The sequence below is a fragment of the Bicyclus anynana genome, chromosome 4 (assembly GCF_947172395.1).
Source record: "Bicyclus anynana chromosome 4, ilBicAnyn1.1, whole genome shotgun sequence".
Lineage (NCBI taxonomy): Eukaryota > Metazoa > Arthropoda > Insecta > Lepidoptera > Nymphalidae > Bicyclus > Bicyclus anynana.
Window position 1 is genome coordinate 16,854,759 of NC_069086.1, and position 20,687 is coordinate 16,875,445.

At 37.7% G+C, this 20,687-nt stretch overlaps 4 protein-coding genes across 13 annotated transcripts in view; 2 read left to right on the forward strand and 2 right to left on the reverse strand.

Moving 5' to 3' along the window:
* The window catches only part of LOC112052039 (neuropathy target esterase sws), a 52,476-nt gene extending 45,331 nt beyond the window's left edge, over nucleotides 1-7,145 (forward strand). For 6 of the 9 annotated variants that reach the window (XM_052881372.1, XM_024090933.2, XM_052881373.1 and 3 more), the window contains 2 exons: nucleotides 801-851; nucleotides 4,532-7,145. In XM_052881372.1, coding sequence (XP_052737332.1) covers nucleotides 801-851; nucleotides 4,532-4,642 — 162 coding nt within the window. In that variant the 3' untranslated portion in view covers nucleotides 4,643-7,145. Of the gene's footprint in view, nucleotides 1-800; nucleotides 891-4,531 lie in introns of all 9 variants that reach the window. The other 3 variants (XM_052881374.1, XM_052881379.1, XM_052881377.1) reach the window with 2 other exon arrangements.
* A 125-nt stretch (nucleotides 7,146-7,270) lies between these two features.
* On the reverse strand, nucleotides 7,271-10,034 carry LOC112052047 (uncharacterized). The gene is made up of 3 exons (XM_024090949.2): nucleotides 9,813-10,034; nucleotides 9,113-9,288; nucleotides 7,271-8,305 (listed from the first exon to the last, which is right to left on the reverse strand). The coding sequence occupies exons 1-3, from the start codon at nucleotides 9,925-9,927 to the stop codon at nucleotides 7,271-7,273; spliced, it is 1,326 nt and encodes a 441-aa protein (XP_023946717.2). The 5' UTR covers nucleotides 9,928-10,034.
* Nucleotides 10,035-10,542: 508 nt separating this feature from the next.
* Nucleotides 10,543-18,425, reverse strand: LOC112052041 (myosin-11). Its single transcript, XM_052881335.1, has 11 exons — nucleotides 17,890-18,425; nucleotides 17,337-17,536; nucleotides 16,456-16,635; nucleotides 16,139-16,227; nucleotides 15,840-15,936; nucleotides 14,870-15,050; nucleotides 13,934-14,047; nucleotides 13,361-13,538; nucleotides 12,412-12,709; nucleotides 11,860-11,983; nucleotides 10,543-10,998 (listed from the first exon to the last, which is right to left on the reverse strand). Exons 1-11 carry the CDS (start codon nucleotides 17,993-17,995, stop codon nucleotides 10,883-10,885), a joined length of 1,683 nt encoding a protein of 560 aa, XP_052737295.1. The 5' UTR covers nucleotides 17,996-18,425; the 3' UTR covers nucleotides 10,543-10,882.
* Nucleotides 18,426-18,610: 185 nt separating this feature from the next.
* Nucleotides 18,611-20,687, forward strand: part of LOC112052049 (neurogenic locus Notch protein) — a 186,571-nt gene continuing 184,494 nt past the window's right edge. For both annotated transcript variants that reach the window (XM_052881333.1, XM_052881334.1), the window contains exon 1: nucleotides 18,611-18,936. In XM_052881333.1, coding sequence (XP_052737293.1) covers nucleotides 18,828-18,936 — 109 coding nt within the window. In that variant the 5' untranslated portion in view covers nucleotides 18,611-18,827. The remainder of the gene's footprint in view (nucleotides 18,937-20,687) is intronic.

The following is a 20,687-nucleotide window of genomic DNA, read 5'->3' on the forward strand; positions in this document are numbered from 1 at the left end:
CTTTGTTGTTTGCTTGCAAATCAGTCAATAGAAAATAATTTAGATTGAATACATGTCCGGTTGATTATTTCAATATTTTTGGTTTTTGACAAGACCCGGTTATTGGTAAATTAAAATTGGTTTCCTGTACGCCTATGTTAGTGACGTCAGTTATAGCCAGATATACCTAACTTTGTGAGTGAATATTTGTCAGCAATTGCTCATATCAAGTACAAGGTAGCCAATAGGCTAGTTGGCATTTTTTTTAAATGTTCTTAAATTCTTCATTATCGTTCTACTAGATTATTTTTTTTTCTATATTTTTTTGAGACGTGATTACATGAAAATTTTAGTTTTTAAATATGATTTTGACAATACGAGCCAAGACGCCTGTCGGCCATGACGGTTTATATTTCAACTGTTTCATGACGTCACTATAAGGGAGCGTTTGACAAAAATATTAGTTACCAATTAGTTTGACTTTTAGTATCTACGTCAAGTAACATTGTGACGTCACAAAATGGACGACAGTGATTTTGACGTTTGAGAAATTTGAAAAAATACATTATTTTTGATTTAAGTTTTTTTGGAAATCTTTAATTTTTATTAATTAATATCGATATATTTCGGACTCTTATTCCATGTAGGTACTAATTAATATTTTTTATATTAAATATGATGTGAGTCAACTACCCTATTTAGGACGTTTTTTAAAAATATATCAACTAGCCTATTGATTCAGAGTTTATAGCACAAAAGAATGAATTAGATTTATGTTAATCCGTATTTATGAATAAGGCGTTGGGTGTTTTATAACGTAGATGTCATCGAGTGTAGAGGACGGCGCTGCGTGGATCAGCGACACGGAACTGGTGCGCACTTATTGAGCTGCACGAGTCACATTAGTTTGGGTTTAGACTTTTATTTTTTTTTAATTCTTTGTTGGGCCTTTTTACTTTCTTTTGGTTGGTACTCGGGCGCTTTGTGACGTGTGATTTGTAATGCTTTTTGTTAATTTATATATATAAGTTACAGAACTGAATTGTGTTCGTAATGTTTTCTACAATTATTTTTTTCAACTAAAGTAAAGTACCTGCGGTCTTGGTCTTACTTGATGTTAAGTGATCATCACGAAGATTTAATTTCTTTTCACGCAGCAATACGTGCATCTCTATTTTTAATAAACGACGACCTCCGTAGCGCAGTGGTATGCGCGGTGGATTTACAAGACGGAGGTCCTGGGTTCGATCCCCGGCTGGGCCGATTGAAGTTTTCTTAATTGGTCCAGGTCTGGCTGGTGGGAGGCTTCGGCCGTGGCTAGTTACCACCCTACCGACAAAGACGTACCGCCAAGCGATTTAGCGTTCCGGTACGATGTCGTGTAGAAACCGAAAGGGGTGTGGATTTTCATCCTCCTCCTAACAAGTTATTCCGCTTCTATCTTAGATTGCATCATCATTTATCATCAGGTGTGATTGTAATCAAGGGTTAACTTGTAAAGAATAAAAAAAAAAAAAATCATTATTTTTATACCATAACATTGGTGTATGATGAACTTCGATAATTACGTATTCAGTATTTATGTCCATTACTGTTCACATGCGTGCGCTCCGTGTGACACAAGAAACTTAACCAAAGAGAACGTGCGTATCCCGACGATACGCACGAGCTTCTGCGTATGCCTTAGCGAACGCAGCGGACGGCCGTCGGTACGCATGACACTAAAAACATAAGAAAATACAAGGAAGCGGACGTGCACAGTGCGTTTGCGTATGAAATACGCATGCCACTGAAAGCGCTCTAACTAGCCGAATGAAAGTTTTCAAATAAAATCTCTAGAGCCGTAAAATGTGTTGCTCTATGTTGCCTTAATAGTGTATTGTTTTGTTATTATTACATATCACACGTCGCCTTCAGGTTTTGGGAAATTACTAAATGAAAGTGTTGGCTTCTTGTGACGTGCTTTTTAATAAGCAAACTTTGTAATTAAATTATAATATCACCTAGTACAACGCTTATAAATTAACACGAGTAAAGGCCCGTTTATATCTACAGACACAGTGCGTCGCAGACAAGTAGCGTGGCAGACACCCACAGACACCGTCTATTTACACTGACCAGCGGTTATGGTCACTTTTTCGTTTAAAATTTGGTATAGAAGTATCTTAAAATGTGGGGGGGGGGGGGGGGGCAGCTGACCCTACCTCGCTACACCCATGCAAGTCCTTCATGGAAAAAGACCCCAGACGCAGCGCTAAGGTCTTAATGGCGCTCATTATCATTTGGTATTGGCGGTATTATTGTACATTTGTGTAAGGCGCTGTCAATTTAATTTTAGGTTAATGGAAAGGACTCTACAGACATGAACCGCACAGACAAAATATTCTTTTCACGAATACTGTCTGCCACAGCACGTGTCTGGCACGCTAAATGTCTGTAGATATAAACGGACCTTAAAGCGGCTATGTTTATCACGCGGCATCGGTTCATGCCGTCTTCACTTGCACTTTGTTTTTCATCAGATGAAAATATTATATGTCATAATAGTCATATCGATATATTAGACGTTATAATATCTTCATCATCTTATCTGATATAATGTGTTTTTCAAGCAGGAGTAGAGTAAAAGATTATTTTTTGATAGCCAAAGCTTTATTATATTTTGATGTATCATAATGTAAAGTAATTTTGGCGAATTCATAATTTAAACATATCATTAACACTCACATATCTTGGGAAATGGAGCATTTGTTACTATAAACAATTACTAATTTCGCTAGCATTAATAATGTTTATGAAATTTATTGTTGATTAGTTGTAGTGTCAATTAATTTTCCACTTTATTTCAACGTCTGCAAGGTCTTTGAGGGTATTAAAGACCTTGTAGACGTTGAAATATAGATGATAGCAAATGCTTTACGCTATAGCTTGGCAAGTTCGTTGATTACACTCCCATGATATGCGGGCGACGGGGGAAGCACTGCGCGGGTGTGAAGTCGTGCGCGCGGGACAGAGGGAAGGACTGCGCGGGTATGAAGTCGTGCGCACGGGGCATCGGGAGTGTTAGGAACGAACTTGCCAAGCTATACAGGGTGATTCGGACTTTAGTGCGGACATTTTTTTTCGTGGTTCAGTATCATTAATAGAACATAAATCTACAAACAGTTCGATACATTTTATGTAACTTTTTTTTTCAATTTATGTCTCAGAAATAACAAAATAATGGACACATTCCCAAACAAACTGCGCAACTGCTGGCGGCACTTTGTAAGACGCCGACAAAGAAATACCGGCAGTAGTCATATCGCTTCGGCTTCGGCTGACGGGGGTGGCAGGGGTGAGGGGATCGAAAAATCCCTGAGGACGCCTGCCGAATTGCCGATGGGCGACCAGTGACAGACAATCTGCCGTCGCTTGCGCATTTAAGTCGAATCATCCTTTAATGCAAAAGTTTGCGTAATAATAATCATCATTTGTATTTCATTATTCCAATCGAAAGTTTATAATTTTTATTATTACTACGCATTATTGATGGTCCTAAGCCCAATAAAGTATGAAGGGAAAATCGATACTCAACTCAAAAGTGACGACCTTTAATTATTATAAAAAATAATAGGTACAAAAATAAACGTAGAAAGGTCAACGGCCCTCGGCGCGGGCGCTCGCTAACCTAGTACCTACCAGCTGATTTTGTAGTTGCCTATTACTGTGCTATTACTTAGTACAGCGATAGGGTGACCCTCAAATTCTGTTTAAATGTTTAAACTTTAGCTAACGATAACTTTGTTATTGTTGAGTTAAAAAAAAAAAGAAAAAATACGTGTTCATTAAATTTTGTTTATGTACAAAATATAAAAATATCCGTACTTGAAAAAAATTCTTCCTGTATACCGCTAAGGCGGCGTACGAAGGTTCTTAACACAACAAGGTTCTTTATAGCCATCCGTCACCCAATGCTTTGATTTGGCGACGCTACAGAGTTGAATTAGCATTTGCTCTTATAGTATAAGAGCTGGTATACGAAATATATATTCCTAATGCCGGATCTTAGACTATAAAAAGTTCAGATAAAGAAGTAACTAGACGCTCGAGAGTAGACGCTGCCCTACGAACGAGTGGCTAATGACCTGTGTTGCCAGGTGTCCGGATAAAGCCGGACATAGTTAGGCTTTTCTATTCCATGTCCGGCCGAAATAAACAGTGTCCGGCTTTTGTTAGACTTTACTTTTAGCAAACGGGCGAACGACCGACAAAATTTACGGCAATAATCATGAATGCTTGATTTTACATTAAAAATATCTTCGTACTTATTAATACTGATGTACACAAAATCCTCAATAATGTAGACTGTCCGGCCTTTTTACCCAAATGTCAGGCCAGACTGGCTGTCCGGCTTTTAATTTGGGTGACCTGGCAACCCTAACTGTGACCATTAAATATCACTTGTAATTATAATCATCCGAAAGGTTCTTAACACCAATGCTTATTCCATTACCGCTAACATTCACAACCCGTATACATTCTAATAAATAAAGATTTTTGCGTTTTCCAGGAGGGTCTGCGCACTCGGCGCGTGGGGGGTTCCCTCTCCCTCTCCGAGGACGAGATCGACTCCGAAGCGGAGGTGTATGACCCCCTGAACAAGCGAGGCGGGGGTAGATGAGACCCGACCATGCACGATCTGTGCAAGGCGCTGTTTAAATATGTGCAAGAGGACCGCGAGTGCAGTGACTAGTGAACTGTTAGTACCAATTGACAGGAATTTGTTTTTTTTTTAATACACCGTGCTAGTTTTACTGTCGGTAAGCCGCCCCGACAGTTATGAGTCCAATACAAGAAACCCCTTAACAATATTAAAAATGACCTCAAGCTAATTTATCACTATCAAAAAAAAATAATTTATGAAAAAAAAAATCAAACATCCTGTTTAATTCTATTTCGTAAGTATGAAGTCATTGAACTTTGACCTAGTTTAGGCTAAAATCGCATCGCGGCGAATAGGTAGGTGTTTGAAAATACAGGATGTTTTAAAATTATCGATGTATGAAAGTTTGTTACAATCGTAACTCCTTGAATTGTATTTTCTTTTTTTTTTTTTATAATAACGCTAATGGCTAATATACATTAGGTAAATTATGAGGGATTTTGGTTTAGGACGAAGGAACTTTCACGGTGTATATTTTTTTTTAATTTTGAAAGTTCAAATAAGTAGTACACAATTGTATTTGTTCGTTTGCAACAAAAAATGATACTTTTGTACAACTGATGAATTTATTTTTTTGCTTTTTTTCAACATTATTTTTCAGGTATCTTCCAAATATAGGGCAGCTGACTAAAATGTAATACGAAGTTATTTGTAAAGTTGTCAACCCTATTTATTGAATACTAGCTGAACCTCGCGTTTTCACCCGCGTAGTTGCCATTCCCGTGGGAATACGGGGATGAAATATAGCCTGTGTTACTCCTTCGTAATGTAGCTTTCTATTGGTGAAAGAATTTTTCAAATCGGCAAAGTAGTTTTGAGTTTATTACTTACATTCAAAAAAGATTTGTTATTGAGATACGTACTTTATAATATGAATGTAAATAAAGGTGTTACCACACTTATAGGCATGTGAGACTATACTGAAATAAAACAGTAGCAATGGCGAATCGTAAATATATCTTAAGTCTTATAATAATCTTCCTTGTAGTATTTTATTTACACTGATGGTTATTAAAAATTGCGGAGGCAACAGTAGTTGAATCCGTACCTTATCTAGCAATGTTGATAAAGCCTTAATAGCTTAATGGTAATGGGATTGTACTGGAACAGAGAGGTAATAGGTTCGATCCCCGCCCGTTGGATAATAGTCCCTAATAGTCTTTTCCGACTAGTTTGATGGGAATAATGGTCATATCAAAAACAGATATATGCCAAATATTCTTTAAAAAAATGCTGTAAATAGCTTCACTACAATACACGTAGACATTAAATATATTATTATTAGTATAAATTCGTATTGTAACGACAATACTTAATTTTATTATATTAAATTGAATGAAAATAGATGTAGCGGTTAGAAAGTGCCATATTATTGCATTCCTACGAAACTAGGTATTGATATGTGTACTTATTTTATTTGTGAAACAGGTAAACTAATGTACTTAGACTTTGTAAACAAAACGATAAAAATCAACAAATCTCATTGTTTGTATAAGCGACATCTAGTGGCAATACAATGAATGATGAGTAATTAAAACAAGTATATTCAAAATGCTCAAAATCGCCATGAGTGCAAATTTATATCAACTCATGTGACGTCAGTATTGTGTATGGAACAATTGCTAAACATTTATGTATGTCTAGATTATTTTAACTTATATGTGTAACGTCTATAGACAAAAGAGGCCTCAAATGGTTCGCGCAAAGATATTTGCCGCTTGTCAGCCGTTCTCTCTGATTTGGCTGATGCTCTTTCGCGCGTCTCAATGTGTTCAAAATGTCTTTTCTATGTGTCACGTTTGGCACTAAAACATACACAAGAACAAAGAACACTTTGTGTAAATATGTCGAGATACCATGGTAAAATAATCTAGATATAACTTATAAACATTTGCCATAAGAATAACTAAGAATACAGAAAAGAAACTGACAATGCTTTTACGAGTAACAAGGTAATTAATGCCTGTACGTACAAATTGTTTAAAATGGGAAATTCCTTCTCCAATCTAGGTGTCTGTGTCTGAATTAAAATTCATTTATTTGAAGTCCTTAGGATTAGCTTCAAAGCACTTAAAACTTTGAGTTTGTCTGTTTTTAGTTTTGAATGTGTAAATATCGTAGACTCCTTAATGGGCCTTCAGTGGGTTTTTGACGAGTGCAGAAGCATCGCCTAATTAGGGTCAAAGGAAGAGGAGATGGGTGAAACGGCTTTCTCAGGGTGTCTTCTCTTTTTGGTACTATATAAAGTCTTGTGATACTTCTTAGTTATTCCTATGCATTTGCGTTAGTATGTAATGAATTGTAAAGGACTGAATATGTAGCTTATACTTTTTAGATAGACTTAAGTTTGCCAACAAAGGCACAAAAATGTATATGTATTAACAAAATACCAAATGTTACTCAAAAATATGTCTCCTAGATTCGATTTAATTATTAAATAAATGCTCAAAGTTTTATACAATGTGTTTTATTTACAACCAAAAATTTAATAATACCTAGGTATATACTTGGAAAATGTGAGAGAATTCTAAAAATGTATAATTGGGTTTATACCTCTCAGGTTTAACTCGCTGTGACAAAAATCCTTTAATCTATGTAAGATTTCCAATTTATGGCATAAAGTAAACCTGCTTTGACATCATGAATGTGTCTCAAGTAACTATGCACGTTGATAACTTCAGCATTATCCCCATAATCATTTTTAATAGTCTCGACACCTTCAATGCACATAGTTCTATAATTGTGCCCTGTTTCAAGGCCATAGCTGGTCGTTTCTGTCGTCCCATCCCATTCTTCATGATTCCGAATTTTTATAGCTTTAACCTTTCTCTCCCAGAACCGTTTCATGTGGTATCTTATATCCGGACAGTCGCAGAGGTTGATCAGAACCTGCATACATCTCAACTGAAGCGGAGGTTTGTTCGGGACATGACATAATGAGACTAAACGCTTGGTCAGTTCTTCGCAGCATTCTTTAGCGCGCCATTTAGACCGAGTCGTCAACGTGGTATACTCCATCAATCCGACCGCACTGATCCTTATTTCTATTGATGGGGATACTAAGTAAGGTCTCAATACAAACGTTAGGTCGTAAATATCAGCCAATTGTTTTCCTACAGGATGTTTACACAATTGCGTCATACAGTCCATTGCACCACAGACAATTCTCGGGTCCCCATTTGAAAATAACTCCAACATTACTTGGAAAGCGTTCGCTTTTAGTGGTCCCTCAGGGTCCCATTCTATTAAGTTCTCCAAAGTTTTTAGATGTAGAAGCACTATACCAGCGTATTCGTGTATGACTGATTTCAGCAGGTTCTCAACAATTCCTTCGCATTTTAGCAACATTTCGCTGGAGCATCGATCTCTAGATAATGTCCTTAAAGTATAAGCAGCTGCATATCTTATTTCCCTTCGATCTCTCAGAATAAGTCGCATGAGGTTTTCAATAATTTTAATCCTCGAGGTGATTTGTTCCCTCCCTTGATGGTAAGAAGCTAGTGTGCTGAGTATGAGGCACACTTTTTCACGTATTACGGGATCAGATGCCAGCATTAAATCTACGAGACGATAGCCTACGTGAAGGTTGATCAGGAATATTGCATTCTCTGATATTTGTACCTGAAAGATTATCCGTGAAATTGTAAATACTTTGCTTCAAACTATAATTTAAAAGAGTATTTGCAAAGTATTATGACATCTCCGAAATAAGCCGCACGTCTCCCTACGCGCAGGTGATACATAAAGTACGCTAAAAGCGCGCGCCGGGTGGTGCCCTGCCGCCGCGCCCCTACCTAACCGGTGACCTAAAATCTTGTAGTACACAGGTTAACGCACTATATGAAGAAATTCATTCGTCGTCATTAAGATTGCATTCGACTATACGAGAATAGGACACATTTTCGAGAAAGAGGTGAACCGCCGAATCCAGCTCGGCTGGGCAGCGTTCGGGAAACTCCGCAACATCTTTACGTCTAAAACTTCTCAGTGCTGAAGATAAAAGTCTTCGAACAATGCGTGTTGCCAGAGATGACCTACGGATCTGACTTGGTCGCTAACTATGAGTCTTATTAGAAGGCGAAAGACTTAGCGGGCTCGGAGTTTCTCTCTGTAATCGAATCAGAAATTAGGAGATCCGCAGACGAATCAAAGTCACTTATATTGCTCAGCGAGTCGCGAAGCTGAAAGGCAGGCCTCATAGTTCGAAGAGCCGATAGACGTTGGGGCCCCAATGTGCTTAAATGGTGACCCGCAGTGTTGGTTGCCGCTGGATGCTGGCCGCTCGAGACCGATGTATTTGGAAGTCCATACAAGACACCTTACGAGAAAGTTAAGCCAGACAGAGTCTCTCCGTAAAGTGTTACGTTACGAAGCGGTTTACCGTACCGTAAGAAGTTATCCCTTCAATATATGCAACCGATCTAATACCTGATCCCATATACTGTGTAAAGCCTGCAACTGCACCAGCTGGTCGGGCGAGTGAAGGTCTCTGTTTATAAGACGCAAGCCTATGCGGCCGAAGCCCAGGCGAGCCCGAGTTATGTCCACGCAGGGCGCGTATAGAGACGGTTGCATTGACTCTAGCCTTTGCGCTGCTGGGATTTCTGGAGGAACACATTAACTAGGTCATTAAATGGTAGGAAATTGAAGTTCGGGTGATAATATTGTGTGTATATACTTAATGGTCACTATCAGATGTTGAAAAAACATGAATATGACCAGAACTAACTACTTAAAGGTTTCTTTCCATATCCTGGCTGAGATTTATTGATTGAAAATTTCTGAGAAGATAGAAAAGCTCAGTACCTATTACCTACTTACTTTATAGTCTTTCAGTAGGATGGTCGTACCCAACAGAGTTTACGACTAATTGTGAAATATTGGTCAAATTAAAAAATACTTACTTATCAGACTAGTGTAACGAAGTACCTATGTGCTTAAGTAGGGATATTGTTATTGAGTATCTATCTAGTTACTAGATAGTATAGTGCTCGTCACGGATCTTTATGTTTGTGAAGCTGCTGAACTTTACAAACACAATATCTCGTGGCGGGCGCTGTACCTACTAGATTCTAGTATCTATCTACGTGTACTTCGCTCATCCTAATCTACGTCCAACGCTACATACCTGTGTGTGGATCAAAGTGCTTCTTCTCCATCGCCCTATCAACAGCCTTATTTATAACACGAGGGTTCACCGCGCACACGAGCTGCAGATACGAGTTCTTGTGGGGGCAAAACATGATTGCGATTTAAAATTTACTACAAAATCATTTAAAAAATATATTTTGTACAAAACATTTGTATAGTAAATCTAATAACTTTGTTTTCATCCTTTTTTGATTTTACATATCATGTGTAGGATAGTATGACATAAATTAAAGTGTCAGCTTTTATTTTTAAAGCCTACGAGGTACACGTGCGTATTATATTTCCTTTGACATCTTATACGTGTCGAAGGAATATTTTATGTATTTTGTAATTTCTGTAAGGTGATAAGTTGTTGATAAAGATTTTTAACACGAGTTGTTGTTACATCTTGGGGGTTCTGCATTTGATACCTTTGATGTAGCAATTTATGTCTACTTTCTGTTTTGAATCATAGGTTTTGAACACGATAATGCTAGCCACTTACCATCCAACAAGTCTGTATGATGTCATGCACATTACGACCAACACACGATCAGTTTTATCGGATGGCCTGCCGATAGCGCTGCGGGCTCGTGGACTTATTGTATTGGATGGAGTGGCCAGCATGAATGGCGGATGATTTTTAACTCTTTTATGATGTTAATGTTAATGACGTCATAACGTGGTCGCACTCTCTGAAACTCAACACTGAAAATTTCTTGGAAGAAAGAAAAGTTTAGTATTTCATAGACCGTTCCAGGATTCGAACTACTGGACCAACAAGCTTATCTATAAAGTTTATCTTATTTATATCTTTATCTACATCGCTTACTTTAAGCCTACGTCTTACTTAGCATGCTATCTCAGTCTTTAGGTAATTGTAGTAGGTAGGTAAGTGCATGATTATAATAATTAAAACTCAGTCAAGTATTAGGTACTAGATCTTCTCATGTCACAAAAATAAAAGATACCAGCCGTAATGTTGCAATAAAAATACTAGGCTTGAAAACTTGTTTATTTTGTAATTGGTCTGCGGATAGGGACATATTGGGGCCAATATTATTGTTTTCACTTCCTGGGATAAGGAGCCCGGAACCCTTTCCTCCTGCATTTAGTATCAACGATCAGCTGCGCTTGTCGCTTCAGGTAGCACCGGGATGGAATGTCTTCCTCTTCATCAGATGCTGTAACGGAAAATATTTTAAAGGAAATATAGGGCGTCCCGTAATTAATGGACAAAACCGCAAATGGTAGATACACCACTTAATCTTATCTAAAACAGAAAAAAGTTGGAATATGCACACTTTAAAAATGTTTTCTTGTATCGAAAATTCAGCACCTCCCATACATTTTTATTAGCAACTTTGTAACTGCAAAGAGTAGACACAAGTTTTATACTAATTTGCAAACCTTTATAAGTCTACAAGTTTTTAATATACACTTCAATTTGACACATTTTTTTACAGGAAAATATTTTTAAATTGGGCCTTCTTCTTATTAATCTTAATGAAAGAAAAATTCGAAAATTTTTAAAAATCCGAATAAAAACTATTCAAATTATTGGCGCATGAGGCTTAATTTTGAAAGCATTTTTTCAAGCGTGCATGCCCTGCCTACTGATCTGTTATTAGATAGCTTTAAGCTTGCTTCATTATTTGATTGATGATAGATGAAACCTCCGTGTAGTTTCGTTTAGGATGATACCTCCGTGTTAGCTTTGTTTAGGATGAAACCTTCTTGTAGCTTCGTTTAGGATGAAACCTCCGTGTAGTTTCGTTTAGGATGATACCTCCGTGTAGCTTCGTTTAGAATGAAACCTTCGTATAGCTTCGTTTAGGATAAAACCTCCGTGTAGTTTCGTTTAGGATGATACCTCCGTGTAGCTTCGTTTAGGATGAAACCTTCGTGTAGCTTCGTTTAGGATGAAATCTTCTTGTAGCTTCGTTTAGGATGAAACCTCCGTGTAGTTTCGTTTAGGATGAAACCTCCGTGTAGTTTCGTTTAGGATGAAACCTTCGTGTAGCTTCCTTTAGGATGATACTTACGTGGAGCTTTAATAGGTTCTTTAGTAACGAGTTCTTTATACGTCGGCAGGGCCTTCTCTGACTCCTTCAGAGTGCTGGGACTTCGGGCGCTCACTCCAGTCACGGACGGTGCTCCACTGGTCGTCTACAGAAAAATACTATTTGGATTAAAATCATTGATCACCATAAGCCTATTTCAACATGAAATTTTTATGGTAGGTTATGAAAGTTATAAAACATTGCATTATTTGCTAAGGTGTCTTTAAAACATGACATTAACCCATTGATATGGGTTAATAGGCACCTAAGTACTAAGTATAATATTCGTCACAAGTTTGAACAAAATTACGGTTGAAATGATGTGCTTTCAATTAATATATTAGGAGATTTAACAGATTTACCTAACTCCGAAACAAAACAATGACAAACTACTTACACGCGCATTTACGATGGTCAGCCGCTGGTAGCTCTACGAAATACTCGTACCATACGATTAACACTTCCACAGAAGAAGTCACGAAGTCAGCTCTAATATTACCCTGAGTATAAAAGAAGGTTAATAAAGAAGTTTACATTAGAAGCGATGATAGCGTAGTCCTTCTGTTTGGGCGCCAGCTCGACACATCGAATCCTCGCAGCGCCATACCTCGCTGCCAACACTGCGATAGTTTCTCCAATGTCACGTGCTTCAGCCGTCCACTCCGGCATGGCAGGCTCTCCTATCACGTCCAACATTTTACACAACTCATAAACTAATCTCTTGATCTCTAAAAGGAATGATTCAAGGTCCTCATACTTCTTCAATAACTCCTTATATTTTACTTCTTCTTTCTCTATTTCTGCCTTCAATTCTACTATTTCGTCTTGTCCCCTGAAATATTTAATGTGGTAATTTTTACTTAGCTAGTAATCGTCCTAGTATCTAAAACTGCACAGGAAAATATGTTTTGTGTAGAATACAATTTAAGCTCAAGTTTGACAGCCCAAATCAAACAGTATGACAATGGAAGAGGAAGATGTATTGGAACAGGTTTGGATTCGCGTTATTAAATCATAAGTTGGAGTCCTAGTCCTTTCGTAGGATTTGGTGAGCTTTTATTTCTTCTAAAAAAATTTTAGCAAAAGCCTTGGGAAGTTGTCCGTATCTCTGATAGCGTTGTTATTGTTGTTATTATCATTTAATAGTCGTTGCAAACATTATCAGTTTTTACCTAGTAAGTAAGCCAATCCGCTTTGAAATAGCGTGTTCATTATCAGCAACAAATTATATCCCAATATATTTTGGGGAAGCAATTAACCTAAGCTCCAAATTCACTCTCTTATATATCCTCACATAGGAAGACCAGGGGTCTTCAATAACGAAACAATCCTGCGGTTGTGAGGAGGTCCTGATTCCTGATCCTATTGTGGGTTATAAGAGAGAGCTATGGTGATCATGAACTTCCCTGTCTAAATGATATTTGTCAATTGCCTAACGTCAATCCATTTTTTGTCTCGTTCTACTTATAAATGAAATGTTTACTCGTCCTTATCCCTAACAGAAGCGAATTTGTATCCGTCCAGCTCTGCCATCAACGTAGTCTGCGTTTGCTCCAACTGCAGTTTCTCTTCTTCTGTGGTCTGCTGCAGGTAGCTTAGCCGCTTGCACGTCTCGCGCTGGGACCTGAACCTGTCGAATACTTCTTCTGGGTCTGTTACTCCTGGAATTGGAAATGGAATCCTATAGCTATGAGTATCTTTCTAGCATTCCTAATATAATAATAAGAAATGCTCAGAGAGAAGCTTAGTGAGGTGGCTTACCCTTAATTATCGGGTGGCCGGGCTGGCAAAATGCCAGAGCCTCTGACTCGAAGGGGCCCCGCAAGGTCAGGAGCTGAGAAGTAATCAAACCTGGGGGACGATTTTTCTGGGGCTCCAATAAATGAAAGCGCCACGAACCTCAAATGGTATACTTATCTAGTTAGTAGTACCATGGATACAAGAAAAGGTTTAGGATTAAAAGTAGGTTTACCTTATGGTTATTTTGATCATTCCAAAATCATGATTACTAGAGTGTGATGGTTAAATCGATTTTGACAAGTTAGTTACTCCGTACCTGTAAGTTTCATAAACCTTTGGAAGATGTCCTCCATCTGTGCGGCGGCGGACTGATCCTCTGCGACTGTCTCCGCTTCAGTTGACCTTGCCGACTCCTGACGCACCGGCCTTACTGCAGGGATTTAGAAAACTGATGAACAAGGTTTCACTGTCCTAAGATATACTTCCGGATAGCTTAAGACAGTTGCCACGTTAGCTTATATGGCTTCAGATCACGCCCTGACTTTGAAACTTGGGTCGGGTTATGACAATAGGTAGGTATAATAAGGCGGCTTTGCCTTCCTTCAAAGAAATTTTGAGTGAAAATTCTTAGCGATGGGAAGTTGGTAATGTTACAGTTCCGTGCCTTGAATACCACGTTAGGGTTCATTTACACGAGCAGCAACTGCAATGACGACTGCATTAGGCGACGTTTCAGCGGCAGTCGCCAACTGCAGTCGACGGCAGTCAAACGACAGTTGAATGCAGTCGTCGGTGGCAGTTGCCGGTTACCGTTGGCAACGTGCTGCTCGTGCAAATGAACCCTTAAGCGCGCCATCGGCCATAGTGTAGTAATACATTTTTGGAATAATGTTCAAACAATTTCAGTAGTTTTATTGATTGGCATCAGGAAATCGTGGAATCATATCGTCGTTATCAACTCATATTCGTCTCACTGCTGAGCTCGAGTCTCCTCTCAGAATGAGAGGGGTAAGGCCAATAGTCCACCACGCTAGCCCAATGCGGATTGGCAGACTTTACACACGCCGAAAATTAAGAAAATTCTCTGGTATGCAGGTTTCCTCACGATGTTTTCCTTCACCATTTAAGACACGTGATATTTAATTTCTTAAAATGGATATGACCTCTGCCTCCGATTCCGTGCAATCATATAAATGAGTTAAATATAAAATTGGTCAACCATTCCCTGTCTTCCCTAGAGATTATAATTCACCAGGTGGTGGAAAAATTCTCTTCTCCAATTTCTCCAATTCCCGCTTCCTTTCCTCGAAGCGCTGCGCAAAGTAGGCTCTTTCTGCTGCGCGACCGTGCTCGGCGTCGTGAGCACGCGCCGCCTCCGCTGCCGTCGCCGCTGTCGCGCGGATTCTCATCTCTGCAGCTTCCTCGCGCACTACCTGACAGAGGGGAATTTCTTGGAGCTATGATAAGAGGCTATACAATATCGAAATTCGAAAAATTTTGCCTGTGTTCAGGGTAAAATCTATTTTCATTTGGTTCAATTTAGGTACTTCGGCGTAAATTAGGTATTTTCAGACAAACTTTCGCCTTTACAAAGTCATTGTATAAGTGTGATTATGTAGGTATAAGTATAACTGAGAAGCATCCCCTACAAAGCGTTACCCTGTGCCTTAGACTAAATACATGAGGACTAGTATGGCACCCAAATTCACGAACAAAATTTTCTAAGGAAAACGAGCTTAGATTTCATACATATCTTATACTAAACTAGCAGTTTTGTTTGTTTTTTACGCCATTTAGCTACACAAAAAGGTATTTTTACGGAGGTTTTTAACCGACGGACAAGATTGTAAATTATGAAACATCGATAATATAGAGACAGTGTTTATAATCGCATAAGATCGTTGATCATATACTTTGACAGAAAAATAATGTCTTGCGAGGCAGGTCTTTATCTAATTAGTCTGAGCCCTGTGCCTTTGAGCCTGAAACGTACGTGGATCGTATTTTTGAAATTATCAGAAACTTTAAGCTCTAAAGTGTTTTTTAGTGATCACGGGTACGGTTACGGTACGGTGTCAGTCGCCTGTCATAATACGTACTATTATCGTGAGCCAAAAAAAAAAACAAAAAAAGCGGCAAACTTTCAAGAGTGAAACGAACTGTCACTCGCACCATCCTACATGAAACGACCTATAAATATAAGTTGGTAAAAAATATAAAACCTCTAGTTTTTGAATTTCTTCCTTTTGTTTCTCCAATAACTCTTCAATGCGGCAAAGAGAACTTTCAAACTTAACTGAATCTTCGACAAGAGCTTGCCTGAAAAAAACAAACGAAATAAAGTGACTGAAACAATTTGTATTAGTAAATACCATGTTTTATATAAAATATATTCGGCTTCTAAAAATAAGAAGCTTCTCAATTCGTCGAAATAGGTATTTTTTATTTGTTCTTAGATTCCTGGACGTCTAGACCGATTGAGATTTTTTTTTCATGTTCATTATGTATTGTTAATATTTACCTGATAGAAAAATATTTTTTCTTAACCAATTCTGCTTCAGTCCATTGAATGAGAACTTTGTGAATTTCATTTTCTAGATGGGACACATTCTGTAAAAGTCATTAGCTATCATAAATAGAAAGTCGACAAATTGAAGATTTAGTAAAAATTGAGTTTCGACTAATAGCTTTTTTTTTTAAATTATAATATTAGTGTGACAGTAATATCACACTGTGTGGTTATCATCTTTAAAATCATGAATTGTTCAATGATTTTAAAGATGATAATCATTGATAATAATCAATCTTTGAGTCATTGATTCATCTTTAAAAACCAACCTTTCTAGCCCGCGTACTGCTTTTAGACTTGACCAAATCGCTTTTCGTGCTTTCTATTAGCAGCTTCTCGTACTCAACTTCCAGCTCGCGTAACTTCTTTTTCTTACTACCCTTTTCATATTTCAGCAAGTCTAGAATTTTCCTCTGTTCTATAACTTTTAAATCTAGATTGTGTATTAACTGAAACACGTTATGTTGAGTAATTATTAGCTTTTAGGAAATAATTTTATCTGTATTATAAAAGTAGCTGTTGCCTTTAACACATTCACTGTGTGAAATTAGAGTTTTTCAAAAAGCTTTTTTTCTATAAAGCCAATATTGCTATCTTAAATTCTGACCTGCGAAAATCGAAAAGAAAAAATGAAACCAAAAGGGGTGTGGATTTTCATCTTTTCCATCTTAGATTAGGCCCGTTTCCATCTTAGATTGTATCATCACTTACCATCAGGTGAGATTGTAGTCAAGGGCAAACTTGTAAAGAATAAAAAACAAGGTATGTCTAGATTTCGCACTCTTTTTAACCGACTTTAAAATAAGGAGGAGGTTCTCAATTCAACGCGTATGTTTTTTTTAGTGTACGTACGAGTACGTGCTACCTTCTGATCACTTTGAAGGCGGTGCCAAGCCAGCTTTATTAATTAAAGCTGTTTCTGAAAGAACCACGGGAAAGAACTGCCTGAAAATCGTAAAACTTTATGATTAACGGCTTGAGTTAATGCATCATTGTGTTGGCACCGCCTTCAATATGATCAGAAGGTAGCACGTACTATGTTATTTTACGCTTTTTAGTTTAGTTTCTGATTTTAAAGTCGGTTCAATTTTTTCATGAATTTTTTTATTGTATTATTAAAATAAACTTCAAAGATGGGTCCAAACGTTACCTTATCGGCACTTTTGTTACCAATGGGGCAGACATCGTTCAAATACTTCTTGACCTGGGCTTCTTCGTCAGCTAACACTTCTCTGGCTTGTGCCAGTTCATACTGCCTCAGACGAATCTCCTTCTTGAGTGTATCTATGAGGTCACTGTTCTGTTTTTTCTCTGCTTCGTTTTCTTCGTAGTGGGATTTTCTTTGACCCTCTAGAAATAGTCCATCATTAACAACCCATATTCGGATCACTGTTGAGCATGTGTCTCCTCTCAGAATGAGAGGGGTTAGGCTAATATTCCACTGCTCTGGCCTAATGCGGATTGGCAGATTTCACATACGTAGAGAATAGTGCCTGCATACCTAAGAAAATTCTCAGGTATGCAGGCACCGAATTAGCGAATACATTGCCTATCTGTTTCTATCAATAGTTTGTGTTTGTTTGTACTTGCATTAACTGTGCGTATTGTGTTAAAATAAGCTAGATAGTAGGTACTCGCAACAATTTTTAAGCAGAAATTTAATTTGTGCTGAATTCAGTTTTCTAAAAGGGAAAGCTACAAACCTGATAGTTGAATTTTCTTTTTAATCTCAAATATTTTTGAATTTATAGTCGTTAGTCTGTCCTCTGATTCAATTTCAAAGGGATGTTTTTGATAACACATCGCCATTTTTGTTATTATTTAAAAGTATTTGCAGACTTAAGCTTGATGAAACCTAAACAAAAGTTATAGCAACGTAATTATTGATCAAACCAAAAATAGGTAACCGTTTTCTGAATGTAACTAATGATATGCAATATTCTAAATTAGCTATTGTATCCCGTTACATACGTTACAAGTTCAAAATTATTATTGTTAAAAGTTCAACGGACTAGATAACAATATTTCCCCTTCGAACCCACCCCTATAATTTCGCATTACAACGTGCAGAGCCATCTGTGTCGTGGATGCGAAACCGCTAAGTTCAAAAGCTCTCGATTGGTCGCCAGCGCCGAGTGGTGTTGAATTGCTTGATTTCTCCATTGAATCAACATTCCTTCGCGTATCTTTGTATGTGTGCGTGAATGCGTTCTCACGGTTTTTTAACGAAATCCGCTCAAATTTATGAAATAAATCAGCTATATTTACATACATCGCAATAAAATCTAATGAATACAGTCACTGTTCGGGCCCGGATGCCAAAATATCTATTGTTACAGCCTGCGCTTACGCACACCATAGCAAGGGCCGCCATTTTGATTTACCGTACGCTGTGTATTTACGAACAAAGCCGTCAGATGCGAGCAGGACGCGGCTGCGCGTGTTTCTACCGGGCTTTACGTTGCGTTTATTTGAACGTGTTTTACCGCTAAAATGACCAATACGCATGTGTATTCGACGTAACAACAGTTCAAAAACAAAATGAAGTGTCAGTTCTTACATTTAGTTCCGTGAAGTGATTATTATTTTGTGTTTAAACGACATAAAAGGAGTAAAACAAATGTGTGTGATCCATGTGTGAATGTTGTGCTACAAGATGTGGTCGAGAAACTTTATACCGGATTATGGGATTAACTTGCTCTCCATCGTCCTGCTGACCACCTTAGCGGCCACAATCCAAGGAGCCGAAGGTAAGTGTCCATGGCGCTTGTATGTAATTTTGAAGAGTTGTTCGAGCTTATGAAAGCGCGGCCGCAAGTATAACCCGGCCAAATAAAGTAGGCGGGTAACGTACGGAGCTTTCCGCCTTTCGACCGTCCCATCAATTTAGTCGCGTAAACTTGGTTCTCACAGTTCTAAAGAACTTGTGTAACTCGTCGTTTTAAAAACTGGAGTGAAGTGGCATCGCTTTTTTACATTATATTTAATTGTAGCTTGTTTGTCGTGTTTTAATTGTACGTTTAGAACTATAAATAAGATAGAAGTATATCGCGCGGATTTGCATGGCCAGTCCACACAATATTGCAGTTAAATTATTAAGTTTTATGTATACCAATGCATTTCTTTAATAAAAAAAATTGTACATTTCAATTTGCATCCAAGCCCCATTAAATAGATAATAAAAGTCTAGACCAACCTAGGTTACCTTAACAGTAAATGCCGCGAGTGCTGTCCGTTTTTATGTTTGAAAGTATCAAACTATAATATATGATCCATAACTAATATCTGATCTTATTATAACAATGCAAGAGGCAGTTGAAATTGCACACGCACGTAAAAAAATTATTGCACTTTTGAAGACTTTTACCGTGGAATTAATTCCAGTCAAGTTTGCTACATCTATCTACCGTCAAATTTTGGTTTACGGCGCGGAAATTACCTACTTACCAATATAAACACTTTGGCTTCTAGCTACACCGATTAATCTGAATTATTTTAACTACTTTACAATATACATATAGGTAAATAGATTGATTAATATAAAGGGTAAAAGATAATTTTTCTAACAAGTTTGCTACTAGAAATTAGGTAGCGTAATTATAATACTTAGCTAGTGATTATAGAAGGGAAGTAAATATAGAGACCTCATTCCGATACCTACTAATGCCACGCTTTACGCTGCCAAACGAATTGACTAAAGTAGTGACTATTAGTACAGTAGATGAGAAAGGTATATATTTTGGGCACGTAGAGAGGATAACTAAACCTAAAGAGACTAAACTAACTGTTAAAAGATAACTAACATAACTAATATAGACTTGGTCTCTGCTTACACTTACGGGTATGAGGCGTGATGGATGTATTCAACATAGTGAAATACCTATATAATGAAATATAATAGTAAATATCTACAAATAACAAGATGTGAGATACCTAGCCATCTACTTGTACTTATTCCAGAATTCAAACTAAGGAGTGATCAAATGCCCGACCAGTCTTAAAACTGAGAATATTAAACAAAACAAAACAAACTCACGTTAGTTTTGCTCATCCTTCTTGATATAACCTGTAAGTATCAGCTTACAAAAGTAATTTAAACAATACCACACGATAAGACAGACAATGAGAGTCGATTTTCATTCTCAGAATTCGTAAACACTCATTTGAACCACCTAAAGGTCTGATTAAGACAAAACAATAACCCATAGATACCCAGAAGTAAACATTAAGGTATTTATAAACCTCCTCAGGCTATTTTTATGTTATAACAGTAATCAGCATTCACTACGCCTCGCAAAGGGTTATATTATAAATTTATAATGTATGAGCAAGGACATTGAAAGCACTAGATTTTCAAGATAACGTATAAGTATACAACGACACACGCATGTGGAGGGTCTAGTGTTGCCAGGTTTGTTTGCCAGAAAGTCTGGAGACGGGAATAAATCGCATTTAGCCTCCCCAAGTAAAGAGTGAAAATATTCATCAGTGGAGATTAAAT

Bases quoted from the DNA above. Each gene is read 5' to 3' on its own strand.
- LOC112052047 (XM_024090949.2), bottom strand. From the start codon at position 9,927: ATGTTTTGCCCCCACAAGAACTCGTATCTGCAGCTCGTGTGCGCGGTG. The intron at 9,289-9,812 runs GTATGTAGCGTT...GTGTTCCTCCAG, and splicing joins GCACTTTGATCCACACACAG to AAATCCCAGCAGCGCAAAGG. The intron at 8,306-9,112 runs GTATTAGATCGG...ATAATCTTTCAG, and splicing joins TACACAGTATATGGGATCAG to GTACAAATATCAGAGAATGC.
- LOC112052041 (XM_052881335.1), bottom strand. From the start codon at position 17,995: ATGGCGATGTGTTATCAAAAACATCCCTTTGAAATTGAATCAGAGGAC. The intron at 17,537-17,889 runs GTTTGTAGCTTT...GACTATTTCTAG, and splicing joins AAAGAAAATTCAACTATCAG to AGGGTCAAAGAAAATCCCAC. The intron at 11,984-12,411 runs GTAAACTTCTTT...ATTTTTCTGTAG, and splicing joins ACGCTATCATCGCTTCTAAT to ACGACCAGTGGAGCACCGTC.